This window comes from Drosophila albomicans, chromosome 2R (assembly GCF_009650485.2).
Source record: "Drosophila albomicans strain 15112-1751.03 chromosome 2R, ASM965048v2, whole genome shotgun sequence".
In the NCBI taxonomy this organism is placed as follows: Eukaryota; Metazoa; Arthropoda; class Insecta; order Diptera; family Drosophilidae; genus Drosophila; species Drosophila albomicans.
In genome coordinates this window covers 11,544,241-11,565,898 of record NC_047631.2, presented here as the reverse complement: position 1 = coordinate 11,565,898, position 21,658 = coordinate 11,544,241, and the positions used below count along the sequence as shown (strand labels likewise).

The 21,658-nt window shown below is 40.7% G+C and overlaps 3 protein-coding genes across 6 annotated transcripts in view; 1 reads left to right on the top strand and 2 right to left on the bottom strand.

The window, feature by feature from the left end:
- The window catches only part of LOC117576032 (unconventional myosin-XVIIIa), a 38,182-nt gene that overhangs the window by 11,451 nt on the left and 5,073 nt on the right, over window positions 1–21,658 (bottom strand). For 2 of the 4 annotated variants that reach the window (XM_034260542.2, XM_052007790.1), the window contains exons 5-10: window positions 17,068–17,472; window positions 16,769–16,955; window positions 15,072–15,238; window positions 14,104–15,014; window positions 13,439–14,042; window positions 13,179–13,373 (exon numbers count right to left, since the gene is read on the bottom strand). In XM_034260542.2, coding sequence (XP_034116433.2) covers window positions 13,179–13,373; window positions 13,439–14,042; window positions 14,104–15,014; window positions 15,072–15,238; window positions 16,769–16,955; window positions 17,068–17,472 — 2,469 coding nt within the window. Of the gene's footprint in view, window positions 1–13,178; window positions 13,374–13,438; window positions 14,043–14,103; window positions 15,015–15,071; window positions 15,239–16,768; window positions 16,956–17,067; window positions 17,473–20,523; window positions 21,353–21,658 lie in introns of those variants that run through there. The other 2 variants (XM_034260546.2, XM_034260545.2) reach the window with 2 other exon arrangements.
- Window positions 1,609–4,080, bottom strand: LOC127566140 (histone-lysine N-methyltransferase trithorax). The gene has a single exon (XM_052007791.1). The coding sequence runs from the start codon at window positions 3,528–3,530 to the stop codon at window positions 1,764–1,766; it is 1,767 nt and encodes a 588-aa protein (XP_051863751.1). The 5' UTR covers window positions 3,531–4,080; the 3' UTR covers window positions 1,609–1,763.
- LOC117576033 (phospholipase A1 VesT1.02) lies at window positions 10,919–12,979 on the top strand. Its single transcript, XM_034260553.2, has 3 exons — window positions 10,919–11,253; window positions 11,336–11,570; window positions 11,634–12,979. Exons 1-3 carry the CDS (start codon window positions 11,190–11,192, stop codon window positions 12,469–12,471), a joined length of 1,137 nt encoding a protein of 378 aa, XP_034116444.1. The 5' UTR covers window positions 10,919–11,189; the 3' UTR covers window positions 12,472–12,979.

The window sequence follows — 21,658 nt, the reverse complement described above, 5'->3', positions numbered from 1 at the left end:
ATTTTAAACTTTAAAAATATTTGCAATTGAGAGCAGAGAATAATGAATTTAGATTTAACCAGGAAGTTGTTATGGATTCTTATATAATATTTTCGGGCAAGGCATGATATCGAAAATTGAAATCAAATTGGATTTACGTAATGAATTTAAGAATATTTACGTGCAATTTTATGAAATTAATTCTTATAGTCTCTGAGATCCTTAATCAACTCGACTGTTCTCTTTAACTTAGCTGACACTATTATTCACTATGCAAAACTTGATAAAAAAAAACATCATAATGTCAAGCCAACGCAAGTCTATTTTTAAAATTTTTTTTTTTTTGCCAATGGACCATTAAAATTCAGTTATAATTAAGATCTCATCTTCGCACTTTGAGTCTGACAACTAAAAGTTACACTATGCCCATCGCACTCTAAACGAATTAAAACATATGCGCACACACACCATTAAAACATTTGCCCCAGACAAGCGCTAATAAAAAAAAATGTTTTATAACTTTTGTGTTTATTATGCCAGTGAGATGAAATTTTGCAGATAAATCGTATCGTGGCCAAAACAAAATATTCATCACTAACTCGGCTGCGTCTAGTTTAATACCTTATGAAATTTAATCAGAATTGTTACAGTTTAATCTTTATAGAGAGTGAATTACATTATTATTTAATTAATACCACTTTTCCAATTGATTTTCTAAATGCGCAATATGACTTAAATGACCACTAATCTGCGATTAATGAAGTGGTTATAATAATCACTTGTAGGGTCACAAATGTGGATAATCTCAGTTGCATCAGCAACTAGAATTCTTTGCATAACAACACTCGGAGTCTGAAGTGCAGCTGTGAGTCAAATTTCATTCGGTTTTCAAGCGAAATGTAATCAATTCAAGGAAGTGAAGGTCAAGGTGGCAAAAGCAGAGTACAATTTGCAGAGCAATTTGCACACCTGGCCGCCGAAGGTGGGAAAGTAGTAAAGATAAAAAAAACCGAAAGAGAAAAAAAAATCACAAAAAAAAATTTAAATTGTAAACAAACAAAAGGAAATCCAAAGCAAAGTGAAGTCGAAGTTAAAGCCAAAGCCACAACCCAACTCAAAGTGAAGCTAATTCCAACAGGCGAGACTCTCTACAGCAAACAGCAATGACAACAACAGAGCAACAAAGCAATGCCACAGTCATAGAGCGACCCTCTATAAAGACTACAAATTAGTCAGTCTGGGGATGGGGCAGCATTTGGGATTTAGTTTGGAGGCACCACTACATTGCGTCGTTGTTGTTGTTGTTGTACCGCACCTTTCGAGGTGTGGCAGCGTCGTCAGGTGAATTTTGCGACGTTTTTTTCTCGCTCTTTCACGAGAAACAATTTCGAAATTTTTTAATTATGCAGCGCACGTAGATCAAAAATGAAAGTAAACCAATGTGAAATTGCGACTAAGCCAACTGGGAAAAATATGTTTATATGCGTTTTTTTTTTGTGGGGCGGAAGCAGGACAGGGCGTGGCATAGGCAAAGGCAAAGGCAGGGCAAACAGTAAGCTACTCCAAAACCAAGTGTTAAAGTTGATGTATATATAGAATATAGTATAGAGAGCGCCAAAGAGGTTTGGTTTAAAAATACGTTTTTATTCGAGTTAATAAGTTAAGAAATAGTTGGCAACTAAATAATAGATAATAGCCATAACAATACAAATACGAATAGTTAAATAATGTATAAGTTGTATGTAGAGGTTGGTTGGAAGGGCCCTTTGCTATGTGGAAGGAGTCTAGTGCAGCCGCATAGTTACCTCTTTCGTATAGGTGGGATAGATCTCCACCTGCGTTTGTATGCAACGCACCGCCTGCACTTGTGCCACTTTGGTGGCCACCAGTTGTGGCAGCTGTGGATTTGATTTCGCTTCGAATTTCTGCAGCAATTGTGCGATTTTATTGGGCTTGCAACAGCTGAGCTTAGGCTCCGTTTCCCCCTCGGATTCACAGAGACTTCCTGTTGAATTGCTCGTCGAATTGGAGGCGGAGGACAACACCGTGTTGCTAATGTGACCCGAATCATCTGAGTCGGAGTTTGAGCATTGCTCTACAGATTTGACAGTCGTTATCTTCTTGGTTGGTTGCTGTTGTTGTTGTTGCACCACTTTGACGAGCAGCTCGTGATTCTTGTCCGAGGTCTCGCCCAGCTTGGGCGGTATGATTTTGCACGACTCGAGCTTTGGTTTGCCCACTTTCTCCTCATTGGCATACTGCAGCTTTTGCTGCTGCTTCTTCTTGTGCCGCAACTGTTGTGTGTGCTCCTTGCTAATGCCGCGACTTGTGCGGGCCTTGGCCCCATTCATGGTCTCCACCTTGCGCAGCAACTCTTGTCCCTTGGCCAGACACTTGACCAGCAGCTCATCACTTTTCGCATTCGCATTCGATCTGCCTGCTGCTGATTTTAGTGTGGAGTTGGCTCTTCTCGGTGGTTTGGCCACTGCCACTTGTCGTCGCTCCAGCGTTGAGTTAGCACGCTTGGGCGGCACAGCAGTGACTGTTATTGCAGTTGGAGTTGGCTTTGCCTTGGACGCACTTTGACTGCGGCTGCTGCTCAGCGTCAGCATAGAGCGAGTGCGTTGTTGCCGTGCTTGGCGTGGCTGTGGTTGCACCTGTTGCTGCTGTTGTTGTGTTGGCTGCTGCTTGCTCTTGGCCAGATTGCGCAGACTGGAGTGTTTCGAGATGGGTATGCGACTGCCACTCAGTTGACTCAGCTCACACAGCGAATTGTAGCGTTGATTCGCACTCGAGTCGCTGCGTCGCAGCAACTTGGAATTGGCCAATTCGGGAGTTTGATAAATCTGTTGTCGCCTACTCGTTGCCATGCTCAAAGTGCTGTGAGATTTCGCCAGCAGCTGGCGATCGCTGAACTGCGCGGGCGGCGGGGGCAACAGCGACTGCTCCACATTGGGCTCCAGCATGTGCACCACGGTGGGCAACATTTGCACGGGAATTACCTCTTCGACTGGCGGATACTCCTGCAATATTTGATCGAAGCTCTGCAGCACCTCGTTGAGTTTGCTTTCATCGTGTGCCACCTTCTCCAGCTCGGCAAAGATTTCGTCCTCTAATGACTGCTGTGTTAGACTCAGGCCCAAACTAAGTTGACTCTCCTCCTCATCGCTATCCACATAGCTGCAAACGCTGCTGCTCATCATCAGCGGATTGCTGCTGGCAAAGATTGGCAGCGGCGCCGCAACAGCTGCAATGCCTTCTTCGGCTGCTGCTGCCACAGTCGCTGTGGGCGTGTACTTGCCGCCCACACAGCCGCCGGTTTCCACCAAACTGAGGGCGCTCATTGAGCGCGTGTGTTTGCTGCCCTTGTAGTAGAGCTTGCCACTTAGCTTGGGCGTTAGATTATCCTCGATCTTGTGGCGTATGTGCGAGAAGAACTTTTTGCTGGCGCCAAGGGCGTGTGTCTGCTTGGTGGGCGTGCCTGTTGTCGCAACAGACGGCGGCGTACTGCGAGCCTGCGACAGCTTCGACTTGACTGTGTGCTTATACATGACGAAGTGGTTAATGGCAATCAATCAATGTGACAACGCTAGTGACGATGACGATCAAGATGATGATAATGATGATGATGATGTAAAAGCTGGCAGCAAGTAAAAGTGCATATAATATGTTTTTGGTTTGCTTTGTTTATGTGTATGTTGTTGTTTTTTTATATTTGCTGCGCAAAGTTTCCTTTCGATTTGGCCGATTGGCCACTTGACCAGCGATTCCAACACTTTCACAGCTGCTGGGCGCTTGGCGCGTAATTCGTGTGTGGTGTTTTCTCTTTGAGCTCAACGGCGCAACTGAATTTCTTGCCGCGCGCCAGACGCAGTCGCAGCTCAAAGAGCCAAGCAACCAACCAACCAGCCAGCGAAATAGCCAAATGGCCAACAACAACAACAGCAACGACTACGACAACAGTCAGCCAAGTGCGCTGCTGTGCATTCGAAAGTGGCTTATCAACAAAAGAGCTGTGGACATGGTCGCGGCTTACAGTAATTGACGGCGGTCATGGTTAGCCAATGCCAAGAGTGGAACTTTTGGGGGGCCAAGTTGAACGGAGGACGTGTTGCAGCTGCAGGTTCGATGCTAATTACCAACACCAATAATCTGTTTCGTCTACATCCAGTTGATTCGCCTCATTAGCAACATTACGAACCAAACTCAGCTCCATTTTGAATCACTCTCTCCGTCATCATCATCATCATCATCATTATCGTCTACATAATCATCATCGTTATTGTCGTAATCACTGACATGTGCAAAGAAAGTGAAACAAGTGCATTGTTGTTTCCATATCCATTTGAACCTTTCATTGTCAGCAATTGGCCTGAAGAAAAGCGCCGCAAGTCTCAAGCGTAAGTTCAACAGCTGTTCGCTGTGGCAACTTGCAACGCGTTGCTTGTAATTCATGACAATGACAAATATTTATACAAGTTGGTTCTACAGACATCGCAGACAGTGCTTAGGCTGAGAGGTCACTGCACTGCCCTAGGGCAACAGATATTAAACTAATTGAATAGACAGACTATATTTTAAGTCTTCTCAATCGCAGCAAGCTTAAGAGGTAATCAAAAATGAGCCTTAACGGCAACTGTATTATTATTTGTCTTATGTACAAACAAATTTAATATACAGACTACATTTTAAGTCATCTAAGGAGAACATAAAAAAAATATCTGGTGTTTAATCCTACTACATTTTAATGGTAATCGCTGCAAGCTAAAGAGGATAACAGAATACTCTCAATAGTTTAATCTCAACACTGACTGAAGGAATTATTTCTCAACAAGCTAATAGATTAATGTTCATGCAAATCAAATTCAGCTGATCATTAAGAAGATAAAATTTCTTTCACGAATTAAAACAGGACACATTTAAAAATCTTCAATCTTCTAACTAGTTATAGAAATTAGCAATTCAAAATTTGAATTTCAAATCAATAGAACTATAGAATCTGTCACAGAAATTAATTTTATTATTAACTCCAAATATATGAGCAACATTTTTTATATTCTATTTACATATGCGAAGTTATTTTGCAAATAAAATATATTAACTGATAAATTTCGTATTGCATATGAACAACATGAATATTTTATTTCTTTTGTTGCTAACAGAACTTTTTTTTTACATATTTTAAAAACCTAATGTATTCCATCTTTGTTTGTAGACTTTTTAGAATCAAAACGAAATATGTATTTACAATTCAAATGAGAGAATTTAACTTGACATTATTAGATCTGTCCAGTTTTGTGGAATTTGTAGTCAAGGAATCTTTAATATAAAAATAATATGTTCACATTTTTAATTATCCGTTTTCTCTTTCAACGTTTCCTGTAAAATTGCTCTCACATTTTAGTTCTACAACTTCACGCTCTGGTAATATCGATCAAACTGCATAAATTCTGTAATTTTTGCAAGCTTGATTCGATATCAGGTTATTGAATTATAGAACTTACGGCATCTTCCTTATTGCACTTGACGTTATCAATAAATTAAATAGATGTGCAATCAGTCATCAGATTACGTGCAGTCTCGGATCGAAGCTTATCACAGATCAAATCGGTATCAAGTATTATCACCAACGCACAGCTGGATGGCGAGACTCTCTCGTGTTGCCCAATTAAGCAATAAGAAACACGTCTTGTAACTAATTAAGTGAATTAAAGCTGCACCGCTCGGTAAAGGGCAGTTCACAGCTCTTTCAAAATAATTATGCAGCTTCCTGGTTATTGTTTCAAAATTAACCACAAACTAGTTTACATAGAGCTGATGCCGCCCCGAAGGGCCTGTCTTCGGCTTTAGATTAATGCGTAAATTGATTATAGACACGCCTCCTCGCTGTTGGTCGGCCAGTCCACTGGCAACGTGTTGTTGCATGTCAAGGCACTAATGAAGTTTTCGTGTTTCTCTTGAGCCAATTTCCCAAGTCACAGATTTCCAGTTAATTCGCTGCATTAACTGATGACAGAACCCGCCTCAATAATCTATTATGCAACACTTGAAAGCTGCCCCAACTGTGGCTCTGGGCTGTGGGCCAAATTGCAGACAACGGCAACTTCGGTTCGGTTCGATTCATTTCTAATGAAAGCGAACGCTGGGAAATTTCACTTTAAATGTTTGCATGGAAAAAATGTTAATGTGCATTGGACAAATGTGGTTGTTGTTGCTGTTGTTGCGGCTGTCACTGTGTGTGCAGGTTGCAGCGGGTCGCAACGCAACGCAACGCGACGTCAGTTTATATGTTTTTTTGGTGAAAGTCAACGACGCTTGCTTCGGAGCTTCGCTTCGATTGGGTTGGGCTCAAGACACAGACTTGATTATGGGATTTTGGCATATGGTATTGAAATTGAAATTGGATTTTGATTTGAATTGGGGATTTGGTATTTGAGTGTTACATACACCATGCCGTCCACTGCGCCGTCGAATGATCCACAGGCCGCTGCCCAGGCCATAGATTAGCAAAAGCAGACGCCAAATCTCGTCAGTTGCATTCGCATTTGCTGCGAAGATGTTCACAATAATCTCACTGTAATCACTTTCTGTTAAACAGCTGTTATTGCTATAACTGACCGTCGTCGATAGACACACTGCGGACTCAAGATTCGGACACATTTGCAATTGATTTTCCCGCTTTGCAACAGCGTTCGCCATTTGTGGAAACCAACAACTGAGTGCCACACGATCCAGAGACGATCCCAAGAGAGGCTGGTCGAGCTCATTACAAAACCAACGCAGACGCAAAAACTCAACACAACACACACAGCTCGGAATTCTATATCACAATGGCAGACAAGAGCTTCGCAGATGAACTTGACCGTGAAAGTTGTCAGCGTCCGCGTCATCGCAAATGCCACAGCACCACAGCATCAACATCATCAACACCAGCAGCGAGAGCAACAACAGAGCTGAGAGAAGCAAAACAGAGAAGAAAAAAAGTGGATATGCAACAAGTGACGTCAAAGATTATTGCGATTTGCTTTTTTCATAAGAAGGGATTCACAGTTGCATGAGAACTGAGACTGCGAATGAGAACAGGAAATCAAAAACCAGCCAACGGGCCAACCAGCCAAGCGAGCACATGCCAGAGATGCTGTTGTTATGGGTCCAGTAAGTTATACTTAAATGGGCTCAAGAAATACCCAGAGAACACTCGGGCTTAGCATTTTAGAAGCACTTTTAATATAAGAAACGCAAAGAAGGCAACACATTGAAAAGCAAATACATAAAAATAAATTGAATAATATATTATAATATTTTATGCAATTTGAGAAACAATCAATCGTATATTTGTAATCACTCTATTACAAAAAACAATCAAACACATATCGATTAATTAGGTCAGCTTTATAATATAAATTGTCAATCTGATTAAATTATAATAAATGCATTTAGAAACACGCTGCTCGAGAATAAACAGGAAGAAATAAAAAAGTTTAAATTATACTCGTATATAATCAAAGCGAGATTATCTATCACATAGAATGTGTTAAGTTGAAATAAAAATTATCTAATTGCGCTAATTCAATTACCAGGCTTATAGCAATAAGAAACGTTTTGTCTATAAAACCACTGAAACTAAATAAAAGTATATCTTTATAGATCTTTCTAAATATTTGATTTATTTACATAGATAGAAACAAATGTTGGATTTAGTTATAGAACAAGTTTGTCACAGTGAATGAACTTCAGAGTCCATAATACAGCCAAAATCTTCAACTGAATTAATGAGTACACGTCAAGAATGCACAGGGTATCATCTATTGTTTTCTTAACAAAGCATTTGTTTTTATTTTTTTTTGCTGGTTTTCGTTTTCTTTCATAAGCGGTAGAATCACTCTCTATTAACAGAGCAACAGGTCTTTCAGGTCTATTATCAATCACATTGAGGAATCGAATCCGATTCATTTTATGCCTCGTAATGCTGAACGGCGAATCCATTGACTAGAACATTTGCCAAGCCTCAAAAATTGCGACTTCCTGAGACACCCAAAAAGTGTATGCAAATGAAAATGTGACTCGTGGTGTGTTTACAATTTGCAAATTGATTTGAATCAGTAATTGTGAGTTAATTTATAAATAATTGCTGTGGAAATTCTCTTAAAGGAAGATCCTACACTACAATAATACGTGGAATTAACGAGAATCGTTTACGCAGAACAGAAGATCAGCTCATCATCAATGCCACAGAGTTAACATATAAATTTATGTAATCGAGGAGTCAGAAGTCATAAAAGAAAATATCTCATTTGAAGCATAGGAAATGCTTTAACATGCTGTAGTAATTCAAGCATAATTTACGTTCTGTTCTAAGTTCAATATCTTTTCGTTAAAGAATATATTTGTTCTAACACTCGAGTTCTGTGAATGTACTGTCATCTTTAAAGTAAATAATGCATGAAGATGAAGTTTGGCACACTCCGGTTGATGATTTAAGATATTTTCACCTTGCTAGAGAAATTCAAATTTCGCAAACAAATCCAAATCATTTTGTGCCTTGTAATGCTGAACTGCGAAATCATTGAATTTATTCATTCAAAAATTAGCCTTAGCCAAAAATCAATAATTTCTTGAAACTTCTTCAAAATAAATTGAAAAGAGACTTTGTGCTGTGTTTGCAATTTCGAATTGATTTAAATCAGTAATTGTGGGTTAATTTACGTCTAATGTCTCTTTATAGAGAGAAACATATACAGCAAAAAGAAGTTGAATTAGTGAGAATTGTTCCCGCTGAACGAATAGAAACCCTCGTTAATAATTGCAGAGAGTTAACCAATAATTGATATCGAATACTTACAATAAGTCATGTAAGAACATATCTCATAACAAATGCACAGAGAATTTAATCATATATCTCGGTAAAGAATATGCTCGCAATATGATGTAATACTCCAACGTAAGGTCGGCGAAGCTGAGAGACTGATTGACTGAAAGATGCCATGTAGACGCACTTAACTCTTTTAGAAATTTTACTTTATTACTCATTTTTTTGTTTTACCTTTTTAAACGTGGCTTATTTCTTATTTGATTTTTATACCTCTGTGCAATTACTATCATACATTTAATATACTCTTATTATCAGTGACATTCTATCTGGAATCTTGAGTGATAAATACAAATTTTTTACTTTATTAACGCAAATCCTGTCAATAAACTTTGTAAGAAGTCTCCGACTGATGATCACACATGTGTTGAGCATGCTCGAGTTGAACGATCTGTTAACTGTTTATTTTTTGGTAATATGAAATGACAACAGCAACAAAAACAGGTGAATGGTGAAGCAGGAAAAGGGTTGAAACGAGACATATCTAATGTTTAAATGTTGATGTCGTTAAAGCAAGTCGCACATTTATGCTACAACTCTGATGACCCGCTAAATGGTTGGGAAAACAACGATAAACGACTAAATGATATTATTGCTGAACCCGAAAAAACGTAAATAACTCAACGAATATGTTGAATGTTCCTAAACCTTATTGGAGATACAAAATAACTTATGCTACAGTCACAAAAAAAAAACTCGCTCTCTTTTTCTTCAAACGCAACCTAGTGGGATCTTTGACCAAAAGATCAACGACTTGGCTGTAATGACTCCCAAACGTTGTTGTGTGTATGCCAAATTACTTAGCTTGGTCAGTTATTGAGGCAATTGTACTTAAATTGGGGTGTGAATCATGACACAGAAAGAAAGGCATTCGGCTTGCCAGAAATATAAGTGAGCTATGAGGCTGAAGGTGAATCAATTTTAAATTACGAAATTAAAATAGCAACTAATAATTGATACATTTCGTAACGCCTAATAACTAGTAAGCGTAATACGAGTCGTAGTCAGATTCTTATTTGTAAGTTCTCTGCTAATTACACAATAGTGGCTATAGAGCGCAATAATACATACTAATCGACAATTAAAATTAAATATCGATTGCAAAAGGTTTAAATAATTGATCAATTACAATAAAGCGCTTTGCTTCGGCTTATATAAGAAAGTTGCAACTTTGTGGCACGCATGGGAAAAGCGAATCAACATATTTAAATGATAAACAAATACAAATTTTAGCTGTCTGTGCATGAGCGTTAAATATAAATATAAAATCGTTGTTGTATGCGCATAAATGAATATGTTAAATAACTAATGAACCAACATTTCCCCTTACCTGTAGGCAGTGAAAGCCTATTAAATAAACAAACCGATCAGCTGAGTGCTGAAGACGAGTCGAGTTCAGCCAAAAAGAAGAGAGAAAGAAAGAAGTCCATTTCAGTTTTTGCCCAGCTGACAAAAGGGCAGATGCCAAATGTGTATAAGATTTGTGAGCCACTACAACGGTAGTGAATGCCGCCTGTCTGGCTAATTGAAACTGTCTGAGACTGAGTAGCTGAAGCGCTCAGTCAAAGTACTAGAGTATTTGCTTGCACTTAGTTGTTGTAAATTGCTAACTGTTGCTACTGTTGCAACACCAACAACCCTGGCTAGCGACAGCTCAATCTTGAAACCAGCTAAGAAAAATGGCACGACTCACTGATACCCAAGGATTTACGTGTATGCTGCACACAACAATTGCTTACGCTTGCAAGTAGAGCAACCAGTGCGTATACGTAATTATACCCAAACGAACGTTGCTCATACGAACAGGGTATAACAAGTTTGTTCTGTTAAACGACCGCTTGTCATGACAGTGACCGATCGCAGTAGTATAGTAGCAAAGTGATTCTAGGGAGCTGGGAGCCGGCCGGCCCCCTTGCCCATGATTGAGTCAATCGATCTGATCGTCCTCAGCTCGGCGCACGCTCTTGTGTGTGTGTATTTGTTGTATTATTTAAAGCTCTAGCTTTTAAGACTTAGTAGTAGCCGTAGTATTTAACCAAGCGTCCGTTTAGATTTTAGCTCAGAACTTGTAACGCGTCGGAGGTGAATCTGTCGTTGTCGGGCCGTTTCTGTCTTCGTCGGCAGCTCCATCGTCTTAGCAATCGGCTGGCTGGCTTGGTTTAGCTTTTCGTTTACTCTTCTCGGCGCTGCTCAGAAATATTTCGTGATCTTTTTAGTGAGCTGTGCTGAATTTAAGTGACTTTTAATTGGCGCTTTGTCGCGCATTGTCATCGCATACCATTTCAGCTTATTTCGGGTTTTTGATTTCAACTCGGTTTTTTATTTCATTTGTTTTGATTTTATGCTTTTGAGTATGCATTCGTTGTTAAACATATTGTTAATTTTCCTGCTACGCCCAGCTGGATGTGAGTGTGCCAATAACTAACATCTGTGATCCCATTAAATCATTAATCAGGTGTGTTCTGATTTTATTATTATTTTCGACAGTTGTCGCCGCACAACGTGTGCTTGCTTATGAGCCCGGCAAGTGCGACGTTCAAATATCGGAGGTGGTTTTAGGCTTGGCCAAGGCGCTGTTCGGACGTCCAGTAAACGTTGACCAAGCGAGCTTATTGCAATTTGATCTGTACACGCCATTAAATCCTCAAAAACGTCAAATACTGCGCGCCGAAGACATCAAACGCTTGAAGAAATCCAACTTCAATGGCAAGTGGCCAGTTAGGTGAGTAAGCTGCTGTTGCGCGAATCCTGATGTGGTGATCGATCAAAAGTGTATTCCATATAGAGTCCTCATACATGGCTGGACTGGCGGCAGCACAACCTGCTACAATGCAGCCGTCAAGGATGCGTATTTATCGCGCGGCAATTACAATGTCATCATCTTGGACTGGAGTCGACAGGCCGTCGATATTAACTACCATCGGGTGTCCACACAGTTGGAGTCCATAGCCAAGAGCGTGGCGAAATTACTGCGCTTCCTCCACGACTATTCGGGTGTGCCCTATTGGAACATCTATCTGGTGGGTCACAGTGCGGGTAGCCACATCGCTGGGCACACGGGGAAGCTGTTGAAGCCCGCTCAACTGGGCGCAATCTTTGCCCTGGATCCTGCGGGACTCACACAACTCTCGCTGGGACCAATGGAGCGATTGGCGCCTACGGATGCCACATATGTGGAGTCCATACATACCGACTTGGCATTCTTAGGCAATCCTTATGGCAGTCGACTCAGTCACGCCGCCTTCTATGCCAACTGGGGACGAGGACAACCGCACTGTCCAAATGCCACGGCCACCGAGTTTGATATCGCCTGTGATCACTTTGCAGCTGTTTATTATTTCGCCGAATCTGTGCGTCATCCTAATATATTTGGTGCTTTGCGGTGCAATTCACAGAAGGATGCTTTATCAGCGACATGCACTTGCAAGTCTCACAACCGCAAGGTGCTTCAATGCCCCGCCGATACTTTTATGGGCGGGGAACCGGCTGTGCCCAAAAAGGGCATCTACTACCTCAGCACGCGACTGCAACCGCCATTTGGCACCGCCGATGGTCTGGTTCATATGTATCCACCGATAAAAACGAAAATTTACGAGACACGCGAAAGCCGCAGAAACGGTTAAGATTAATTAGGTTTTTACACGAAGCGATCTACCAAAAAATTAGCTGTAAGCGTAGACTTAAGGTAAGCTCTCCTCCATTCCCGATTTAACTCATTTTCAAAAAAGTAGAACTTTGATAAAACCTATTGAAGATATTGACCAATTTGAATTATCCTAATTTATCCTCCAAAGTTAAATTATCTTCAAAAGTTTAAAAAAAAAAATTTTTTAACGAATATTAAGATTCAAATTAGTTAAGAGAAATGAAAGTTTTTAAACCTAGAATGGGAAAGTGGTCCCCTTAGTCTTAAGTTAAGATTAGTATTAAGGTGCTAGGTAACAATTCAAGGGGTTTTTGTGTGTTTGGCCAGGTATCAATTAAAAATGCCAGCTTGGTTTTCAAGACCAAATCAATAATTTTATATCACCTTACACGCTTAATCTCAGTAATTTAATATGCTTTCTATTAAGTATAAACCTGTGATTAAGTTAAATTATTGCTGAATAAATTTAAGTATTGACTCGAGTGATTAAATATGTGTTTACACTATTAGAATTGAATTGCTAGAGGTTGGCAATTAATTGACCGTTGAGCGAGGTTTCGATACAAGTTAAAGTCTTGTTTGACAACATTGCAGATATAGTAATATTTATATAGGCTATATATTTTTTAAATACTCTAAGAAAAAAAATGATTTCGCTTTGTTAGAAAATCTTGATTGACCTACCTGACTTGGTCCGATACGATAGCTTGCAACGTCCAGTTCATTAACGGCTAGAATCTGCTCAACACTGATATCTTTGCTGTTCGCCAGATCGCCAGCGAGCAGGCCAAAGCGTCGCACAAACTCCAACAATGGCACAGACTCGGGAAAGCCCAAACGGTGCAGACGCGCTGCTTCCAAAACTTGTGAGCCACGTAGCTAAAGGAAGTAAAACGAGGCGACATGAGTAAGGAGTTTCAAGTGGTTTCGATTATACACTTTACCTGACTTCTTAGCAATGGCACATTGACCAGCTCCTCCTCGGTGGCTGCTTGGCCCGCTGCCGAGCTGGGCGATCCATTTGCCGTATACTTGGCCTGTTTGCCGGCATTGTGTTGCAGCAGATAGCAATGCACAAAGTGCGTGCCCGTTCGTCGAAGTGTATCAATAATACCGTCCACTGTGAACTTAACCTGCAGCATAATCGAGTTGCGCTTGACACCCGCTGTGGTGAAGGATCGACGAATGCTCGACACGCGTCGCAAGGACTGTGTACCCTCGAGGCCTGCAAAGGAGCCGCAAAAGACCATGGCACCAGAGCCGCGCGTCAACGAGCCAATGTAAAGACGATTGATCTCCTCGCGACTGCTGTCTTGCAGCAACGAGACCGCATTCCGTATGCCGGGATGCTCGCGGCTGTGCCGCACCCAACCATCGACGGCATACAACACTGGATTTGTGCCCTGCAGATGGTGCAGCACAAACTGTCGCTGGCCAGCACATTTGCGCAGCAGAGAGTGATGTTCTCGGTCGCCGTAGTGTGAGAATAAACGCTCGAGGAATGTGTCATCATTGGAGTTGGGATAGATGGCTTCCTCGTCCAATAGCCTGGAACAAGAAAATTCAATTAAATCGGAGTTCACAGCATAACCTTTATCATCTAACTCACCAGAGCATGCCCCGACGATCGTGTTCACGCAGATCGCGCTGAGAGGAGCGCACCACATGATTCTGTGGTGCTTTGTCAATCAGTGATATCAGCGGACCCGGATGGCATTCGGATGCGTGATCCATTTCGATTTCCACCAGCTCCTGGGCATAGCGATCGCGTGGCGCCACCAACGTTGTGTGATGGAAAAGCATCTGCAGACGTTCCTGCAGGTAATTGTGTCGCAAATCGGCTAACGAGGCGCCCAGCTGTTGGCCACAGCTGGCGGGATTTTGGAAGCCCGGCGTGTCGATGAGCATAATCGATGCAATCGTATGAGCTGATGTGCAGATCTGACGATTGATCAGAGCGACCACAGCGGCCAATGCCTCTGAATAGAGGCCAATGACGAGCGCCTCTAAGCATTCCCATGCCCATTCCTGACCGCCATCCGAAGTGGGCGATTTCGAGGGACTCAGACTGCCGGCGCTGGCATTTGGTTGAGTCAAACCGAAAGCCGCTGAGGATAGATCCTCCAGATTGACACCCAACAGGCTGGCCGCCTTGCGAGCTGCTGTTGGATTTGCAAATTGCGTGCGCGCCGTCGATCCTGTGCCCATTCTCGTTATGCCAGCAATGCCCAGATGATAAATCGCCGCCAATATACTCCAAATTCCGCGCACGGCTTTTGCATCAATGTTCAATGTTTCAAAGGCCTGCACAGTGCGCATAAAATCGTTGGCAGCACGATGACGATCCTCCAGACGCTGTGAGAGCGATATAAAAGGATGGCTGTCCTCCGACGAGATATTCTCCAAATGCAGCTCCTTCTGCAGCAATCCAGCTGCACCGGCTAATAGCCGTGTCATAATATGAAAGCTATGCTCCTGTGCCAATCGTCTGCCAGCTCTTTGACGCTCCGGCAACAAAACCTATAAAATAGTTGTTTATGAGTTCAGTGACTTCTTAATTAAATAGTCGACTCTTACCTGGAGCGAGGCTGACGCTATTTGTCCGGTTTGATCAAAGTCCAGACTCAGCAACTGCGTCATCCGTGTCGCATTCGAGTTGAGGCAGGTTCTCGTGTTCCCAAACGCCTCCAGAATTGTGCACAGAGCGCCAACCTTTTCCGCATTAATGAAATTGTTGTAGGCACCTGTTTAACATCAAAATAAGAATAGTATTATTAGCGAAATTAAATAAATGTTGCTAAATAAATTAAGTAAGCGTCAGTAAATACTGGAAATGGATTTTGTTTTCGTTGCTTTTGACTACGAATACATTAAAATGCTATCAATAGGATACTAAATAAACGTGATGGAATTAATTAACTGTGAAACACACAAAAAAAAAAAATAAATAAATAAAATAAATCTATCTATGACGAAATAGCTCCAGTTTGTCTGGCTTTTAAACAGGGCTTGGCAACACCTATTTGAAAAGTAGAAAATCTTTGAAATACAAATAGCATTGTTATGACCTCAATAGAAATAAAATATGCATGAAATTCTTCGAATTATTATGCTATAATTTAAAGACTTTAAGTTATAATTATGATTACTAATTAACAATAGTATTATTAGCGAAATTAAATAAATGTTGCTAAATAAATTAAGTAAGCGTCAGTAAATACTGGAAATGGATTTTGTTTTCGTTGCTTTTGACTACGAATACATTAAAATGCTATCAATAGGATACTAAATAAACGTGATGGAATTAATTAACTGTGAAACACACAAAAAAAAAAAATAAATAAATAAAATAAATCTATCTATGACGAAATAGCTCCAGTTTGTCTGGCTTTTAAACAGGGCTTGGCAACACCTATTTGAACAGTAGAAAATCTTTGAAATACAAATAGCATTGTTATGACCTCAATAGAAATAAAATATGCATGAAATTCTTCGAATTATTATGCTATAATTTAAAGACTTTAAGTTATAATTATGATTACTAATAGACAAATCATCAATTGCAAAATAACAATAGCATTGAAATACATATTTATAATATTTTGAGAACTAAACCACAAAAAAAAAAATATATTAATATATTCACTCATTATTCACTTTCACACCTATGAATCCAATAAATTTAAATAACACACACGAAAAACATAATTGAACAAGCCGCACGCCAAACGGGTTTATTCAAATTAACATGACTTAGAAATCTCTTCACGTTTTTGAATATTTAATTTAGTGAGTGTAAGCGAGATCTACGTTAAAAGTTAATTTATAGACTAGTTACTAAATAAATATATTTTCAATATGGGATACCACTAATGAATTGTTACCTTTCAGAAGTCTAACAGACAAGAAAGTAATCTTTAGATTGTGCTCGATTTGGCAATTATCGGAAGAACTAACAATAAATGTAGCCCACACGCAATAGGGACTGAGACAATCGATCGATAGTGGTGTTAGTAATTCAATATTTATAAGGCATAAACTGCGTCATTGCAAAGTGATTGCAATTGTGCCCCTGCTAGACAGTGACAGAAAAATGAGAAATGGCTTGACAAATTGTAGACGCATTTTTAGACAATATGCAAATGAGGTAATCGAACAACAGATTGCATTTTGGTGTGGCAGGCACAAAACGAGGCCAGCCCACAGTGGTAACAGCTAGTACAACGCAACAATAACAAACGCAAAACACGAACAACACGATTGTCTAGACATACCAGCAGCCAACGCCAAGTAGTTGAGTGCATGCTTAAAGCTTGTAGTCTTGCCAGAACCAGAACGGCCCATGAATATGAGACTTTGATCGCGTCGCGTTTCAACCAAACTCCTGTAGGCGGTCTGGGCCAGCGAATAGACGTGGGGCGGCATGTCCTCCGTTTTGCAGCCGCGAAACATGGATACAACCTACAAGACAGAGAGAACAGAGAGACAAGATATAGATAGATAAATAACCCGAAACAAATCAAACTGCAAACCAGTACAAGCCAAAACCAGGCTAGACCAGACCAGTCCTCACCTTCTCAGAGTATAGCGACAGCGGTGCCATAGGATTGACCACGAGCAGCGTGGGCCCCGCCTTGGTGTGTATCAGATTGCTGGCATATCGCTGTCGGAGGCAGTGCAGCACTGACGCCTCGTTCAAATACCGCAGCTCACAAATGTCCTCGGCCAGATCGAGTGCGGCGCTGTTCTGCTTCTCGATGTCATCCTCATCGACGGTCAACAGTTCGCCATTGTGCAAAAGGCGGACACTTAGCTTATGCTCCTCCTGGGGCGCATCGTCTGTAGGCGGAAGACGCAGTGCTGCTGTGAAGCCGCCGCGATGCACGAGCCACACACGTTCCGGCTGCGAGCCATCAGTAATATCTTCCAGTTCGCTGCTGCTTTTTCCAATGCCTCCAGTGCCATTCTCGTGACGACTCTACGCAAAAACAAACGAAGCAAGCATTAAAATAAATATAAATTTAAATTGGGGTCAACAGAAGTAAGTGTTGCTTCAAGTGAAATACTAATTTCTGCATTTATTTTTGGGCAGACACATTTTCACGCAATTATTCCATTTAGTACTTCAGTTGGCGTCGCCTCCACGCACCGAGTCTCGTTGCTTCTTATTTTGGTTTTATTTTTGGTTCATTTCTAAATTTGATGATGTTTCTAAATCCTAATTAGTTGCCTAGACTGCGACTCGCTCTCTATCTATCTCCCCCCTTTTCTCCTCTGTTGCCTCCTTTGTATCTTCCTCAAAATGCTAGTGGGCTAGACATGCTAGTGGATGTTGTTGCTGTTGCTATTGTTGTTGATGTGGATGCGCGGCTGCGTTATGCAACGCGGCATCGTCGTCAACACGTTCAGTTCACATTTGGTGCTATAAATGGCATTTACTCGTTGCACGCTGCTGCCGACGCAGTTTACATTTTGTTGCATCTGCGCCAACAGCATCTCCATCTCCATCGCCATCTTCATCTTCTTCTCTATCTGCATCCACTCCCTCTGCCTCCACAGATCTGCTGCTTTGCATTAACTTGCAGTTGCTGCTCGTACTTTGTGGCGTAATTATGAAAATATTGTGCAAGGTTCAATAGCCCCCAATTTGAGTCATTTTCGGTTATGCGCTTTTAATGCACTCGCTACATATCTAAACATACAGATATAGGTGTATATATCTAAACAGATCTCGAATGTTTATACAGGAAACAAACGTCGAGTCTCATTTATGTTCGCTTGAGCTATAGCTAAAGATTATCTGTGGGTGAATTGCAAATAAGTTGCAGTTGTGAACCACTTGGAAATTCTGTATTCAGATTTTAAATTTTCTACGTAATCCATCCAATATACTCGACATCAATTTACCGAAATATTAGTTCATATATTATAGTTATAGAACTATAAATTGCTATGAATTGGAATAACTAAATATAAGTATCGAATTGTCCGAAATTTGTCATAATATCCTCAATATAGAATACATATATTATGCTAATTTAAACTTTCTAAAATATAAATTTAAACTATCTAATTTTAGTTTAAATAAAATTGCACGTAATATTTATACTACATTTCCTTGTTGCTTGATTTACTATTCAACTAATTAATTTGGATTTCAGTGAATTAAATAACTACAGCTTTTAAGCAATTACTAAAAGATCAACAAATGGTAATTTTTATCGCAGTTGCTCTTTAAAAGTTGCTCAGTCAGAGCAAGAATAAAAATACTAGATTTAATTTTATTGCAAGCATAAAAAAGCAGCTATGATTGCTTGGCATTCAATGCAAAGTGCATTAATAAATTCAAATTTATGCATTTTTAAAGACTACATAAAATTGTTTATTTTCTAACAAATCACAAGCACTACTTGTATACAAAATCTATATAATCCATAGACACGTACACCACACACTCATGCACACACACGCATATGCATATGTATTTGTGATTTTTATAAACAATGAATAGAAGAGAATAGAAGAACTGAGTGAGGCGCGTCTGTCCACTGTCAATCAATAGCTGCACTCGGCAATCGGTTCAATGAACCCGACGCAGTTTAAGTTGATGAAATACACAAATTAGATAAAGAATGTGCAGACAACAGCAGAGCAGCTAACTAATTAACATGGACAGAGAAGAGAGGGGTGAATGGAGAAGCATAACCAGAGGCAGAACAGAGGGCAGGCTGACAATTAAGTTGCCAGCTAAGGTTTGCCTAATGTTAAGATTTCATATCTAAAACTATCGCTTATGGTGTATCCAACTATCCAGAATATTGAAGAAGACCACAAAACCAAAAGAGCCGACAGCGAAGAGAAAGAATGAGATAGAGAAGGAAGAGAGAGAGAGACAACAACTACAAAGCAGCGGGGCAACGTAAATGAATACTTCCGCTCCAACATCGTCGGCGTAGTGAGCCATAAAGCCATAAATGCAGCGACAAGACGACCATATTGTAAATTATGAGCCGAGCATTTGCCCACGCACCAAACCCAATCCCCCAATCCCCATTCTCCATTCCCTGCAGTGCATCCAACGATTCCTACTATGTAACCCATTCCCTTTCCCAGTCCGACTGTCCGAGCATAATAAAATAAGCAACAACTAAATCGTACATTGGGTCACGGTTCGACAATCTATCGATCCATTCATTCATCGATCGCACTCATAAAGGGCTAGAAAGTTTTCCACATTACTTAACACTGGCGAACATCAGTTGAAAACTGGCTGTGCAGCATTGTAAATCAAATAATTTAATCTCAACTTGTTATGAATTATTCACAAAATAATTTAGTTGTCTATAGAAATAATCAGAGAACCTTACTACATACTATATTTTTAAACAACCACACCTTTGGGTTTCCGAGTTATAAGAAGCTTACACATACTTTACTTTATATGTAGGTCGAAAGCTTAACAATGAGAATTCTACAATTACTAATTGTTTGGTATTGTTTGGCGAACAACAAATACTAAAGAGTTGTTACTCTGTCAACAATTCGAAAATGATGAATAAGAAATGTTATCAACTTTATATTATGATAAATGACAAATTTTAAGAGGTGTACAAGTATTATGCAAATTTTAGTATCACTAATTGGAATAAAACCCTCGAATAAACTATTTAGTAAAGAGGAAGAATGAAAAAATACTACCCAAATGACTAAAGAACTTCCATTAAATTTTGTTTATACTGTCATAAATTATTAGAAGAAAAACTTCAAGATAAATGACAAATTGCAAGAGAAGTAGAAGTAGCATCAATACACGGGACAAAAACATCAATTGTTCAATTTAAATGCTTTAACAATGTAAAAGAATTGTTGTTCAGCACTATAATACATTTATGATCTTCCCTGAAGTATATGCCCATTCTATAAAGCTTTTATAATCGATCTAAGACATTACTTAAGAGGAAATGATTTGTTTAAAGATGTTCCCAAGTTGTTCGTATACTTTGTTGCAGACTGTAATTATAATGCGCACCTTTTTCTTAAGGCTTGCATCATAGTTTTTGTAGTTGCAGGCAAGCGAATTGGCCCAGATGGCTGGCCATTGTTGGGCAGCGCTTTGGGCATCGCGTCGGCGACGATACGAGCTTCTAATGCTGGGCAGCGGAGATTGAGGCGCTACCGCAGCAGCAGCTGCTGCTGCCGCATATTTTGATGCTGCTACCGCTGAACTGTTCCAAGGCGGACGCACAGATGCTGTTGTTGTGGCTGTTGGGGTTGCTGCTGTTGTTGTAGATGATGTTGCTGCTGTAGTGTTTGTTTTGCCATTTTGCCGAAAACTACGCGAACGTATCGAACTGCGCTCAAAGGCGGGAGTTGCAACTGCAACTGGAGCTGAAGTTGGAGTTGCTGCCTCCTTAGTTTGCTTGGTGGCAGCCAGACGCGGTGGCTTTGGCGGTGGTGGTGCTGTGGCCGATGGCCAACTATTCGAGTTCTCTGAACCGCTTTCGCTGATCGTCTCCGAGCTGATGCTGTTCTTGCGCTGTGCCTTCGATTTGCCTTGTCCCACAGGCTTCTGGGCCTTGTTGGTGCCACAGGCGTGCGCTTTGCCCGTGCAACCGCGATGAAACGAGGGATTCAGACCGGAGCCGGGTGCTGCGGGCACAGAGGGCACAATGCCGCCGCGTAGAGTTTGCTCGAAGCTCTTTGGCTTGAGAAACATGATAAAAAGCGAGTGTGTGTGTGTGTGTGGCGTTTGTGTTTGTTATGTGATCAGTTCCAAAGCTAACTGCAAACAATTGTCATGGCCAGCCAGGCAGCGATGCTTGGAGCATGACCAGACTACACAGACATAGATATATCTAAGAGATCAGAGAGACGCACAATGTGCAAAACGGGAAGTAAGTGAGAAACTGGAGCGCGCCCAAAACCTTGGAACGTTACTAACACAAAATACACATACAGATGGATGTCTCTCTGTCTGTCTGTGTGTGCACTAAGCACTTAGCGCTTTGACATTAGACAATTGAAATGACTGAAAATGGCCAATCATCGTGTGATCACCAGTTATTGATTGATTGATTGAAATGCAAGACTTCGAGTCACGAACGCGAAATTTGCGGAGTTATGAATTAACTCTTAAAGCCAACTTGAATGACAAGAATGGCCAC

What these genes read in the sequence shown, in the direction of transcription:
- LOC117576033 (XM_034260553.2), top strand. Translation starts at nt 11,190, where the DNA reads ATGCTTTTGAGTATGCATTCGTTGTTAAACATATTGTTAATTTTCCTG. An exon ending in CCTGCTACGCCCAGCTGGAT is followed by an intron (nt 11,254 to 11,335) that starts GTGAGTGTGCCA and finishes TATTTTCGACAG; the next exon opens with TTGTCGCCGCACAACGTGTG. An exon ending in AATGGCAAGTGGCCAGTTAG is followed by an intron (nt 11,571 to 11,633) that starts GTGAGTAAGCTG and finishes TATTCCATATAG; the next exon opens with AGTCCTCATACATGGCTGGA.
- LOC127566140 (XM_052007791.1), bottom strand. Translation starts at nt 3,530, where the DNA reads ATGTATAAGCACACAGTCAAGTCGAAGCTGTCGCAGGCTCGCAGTACG.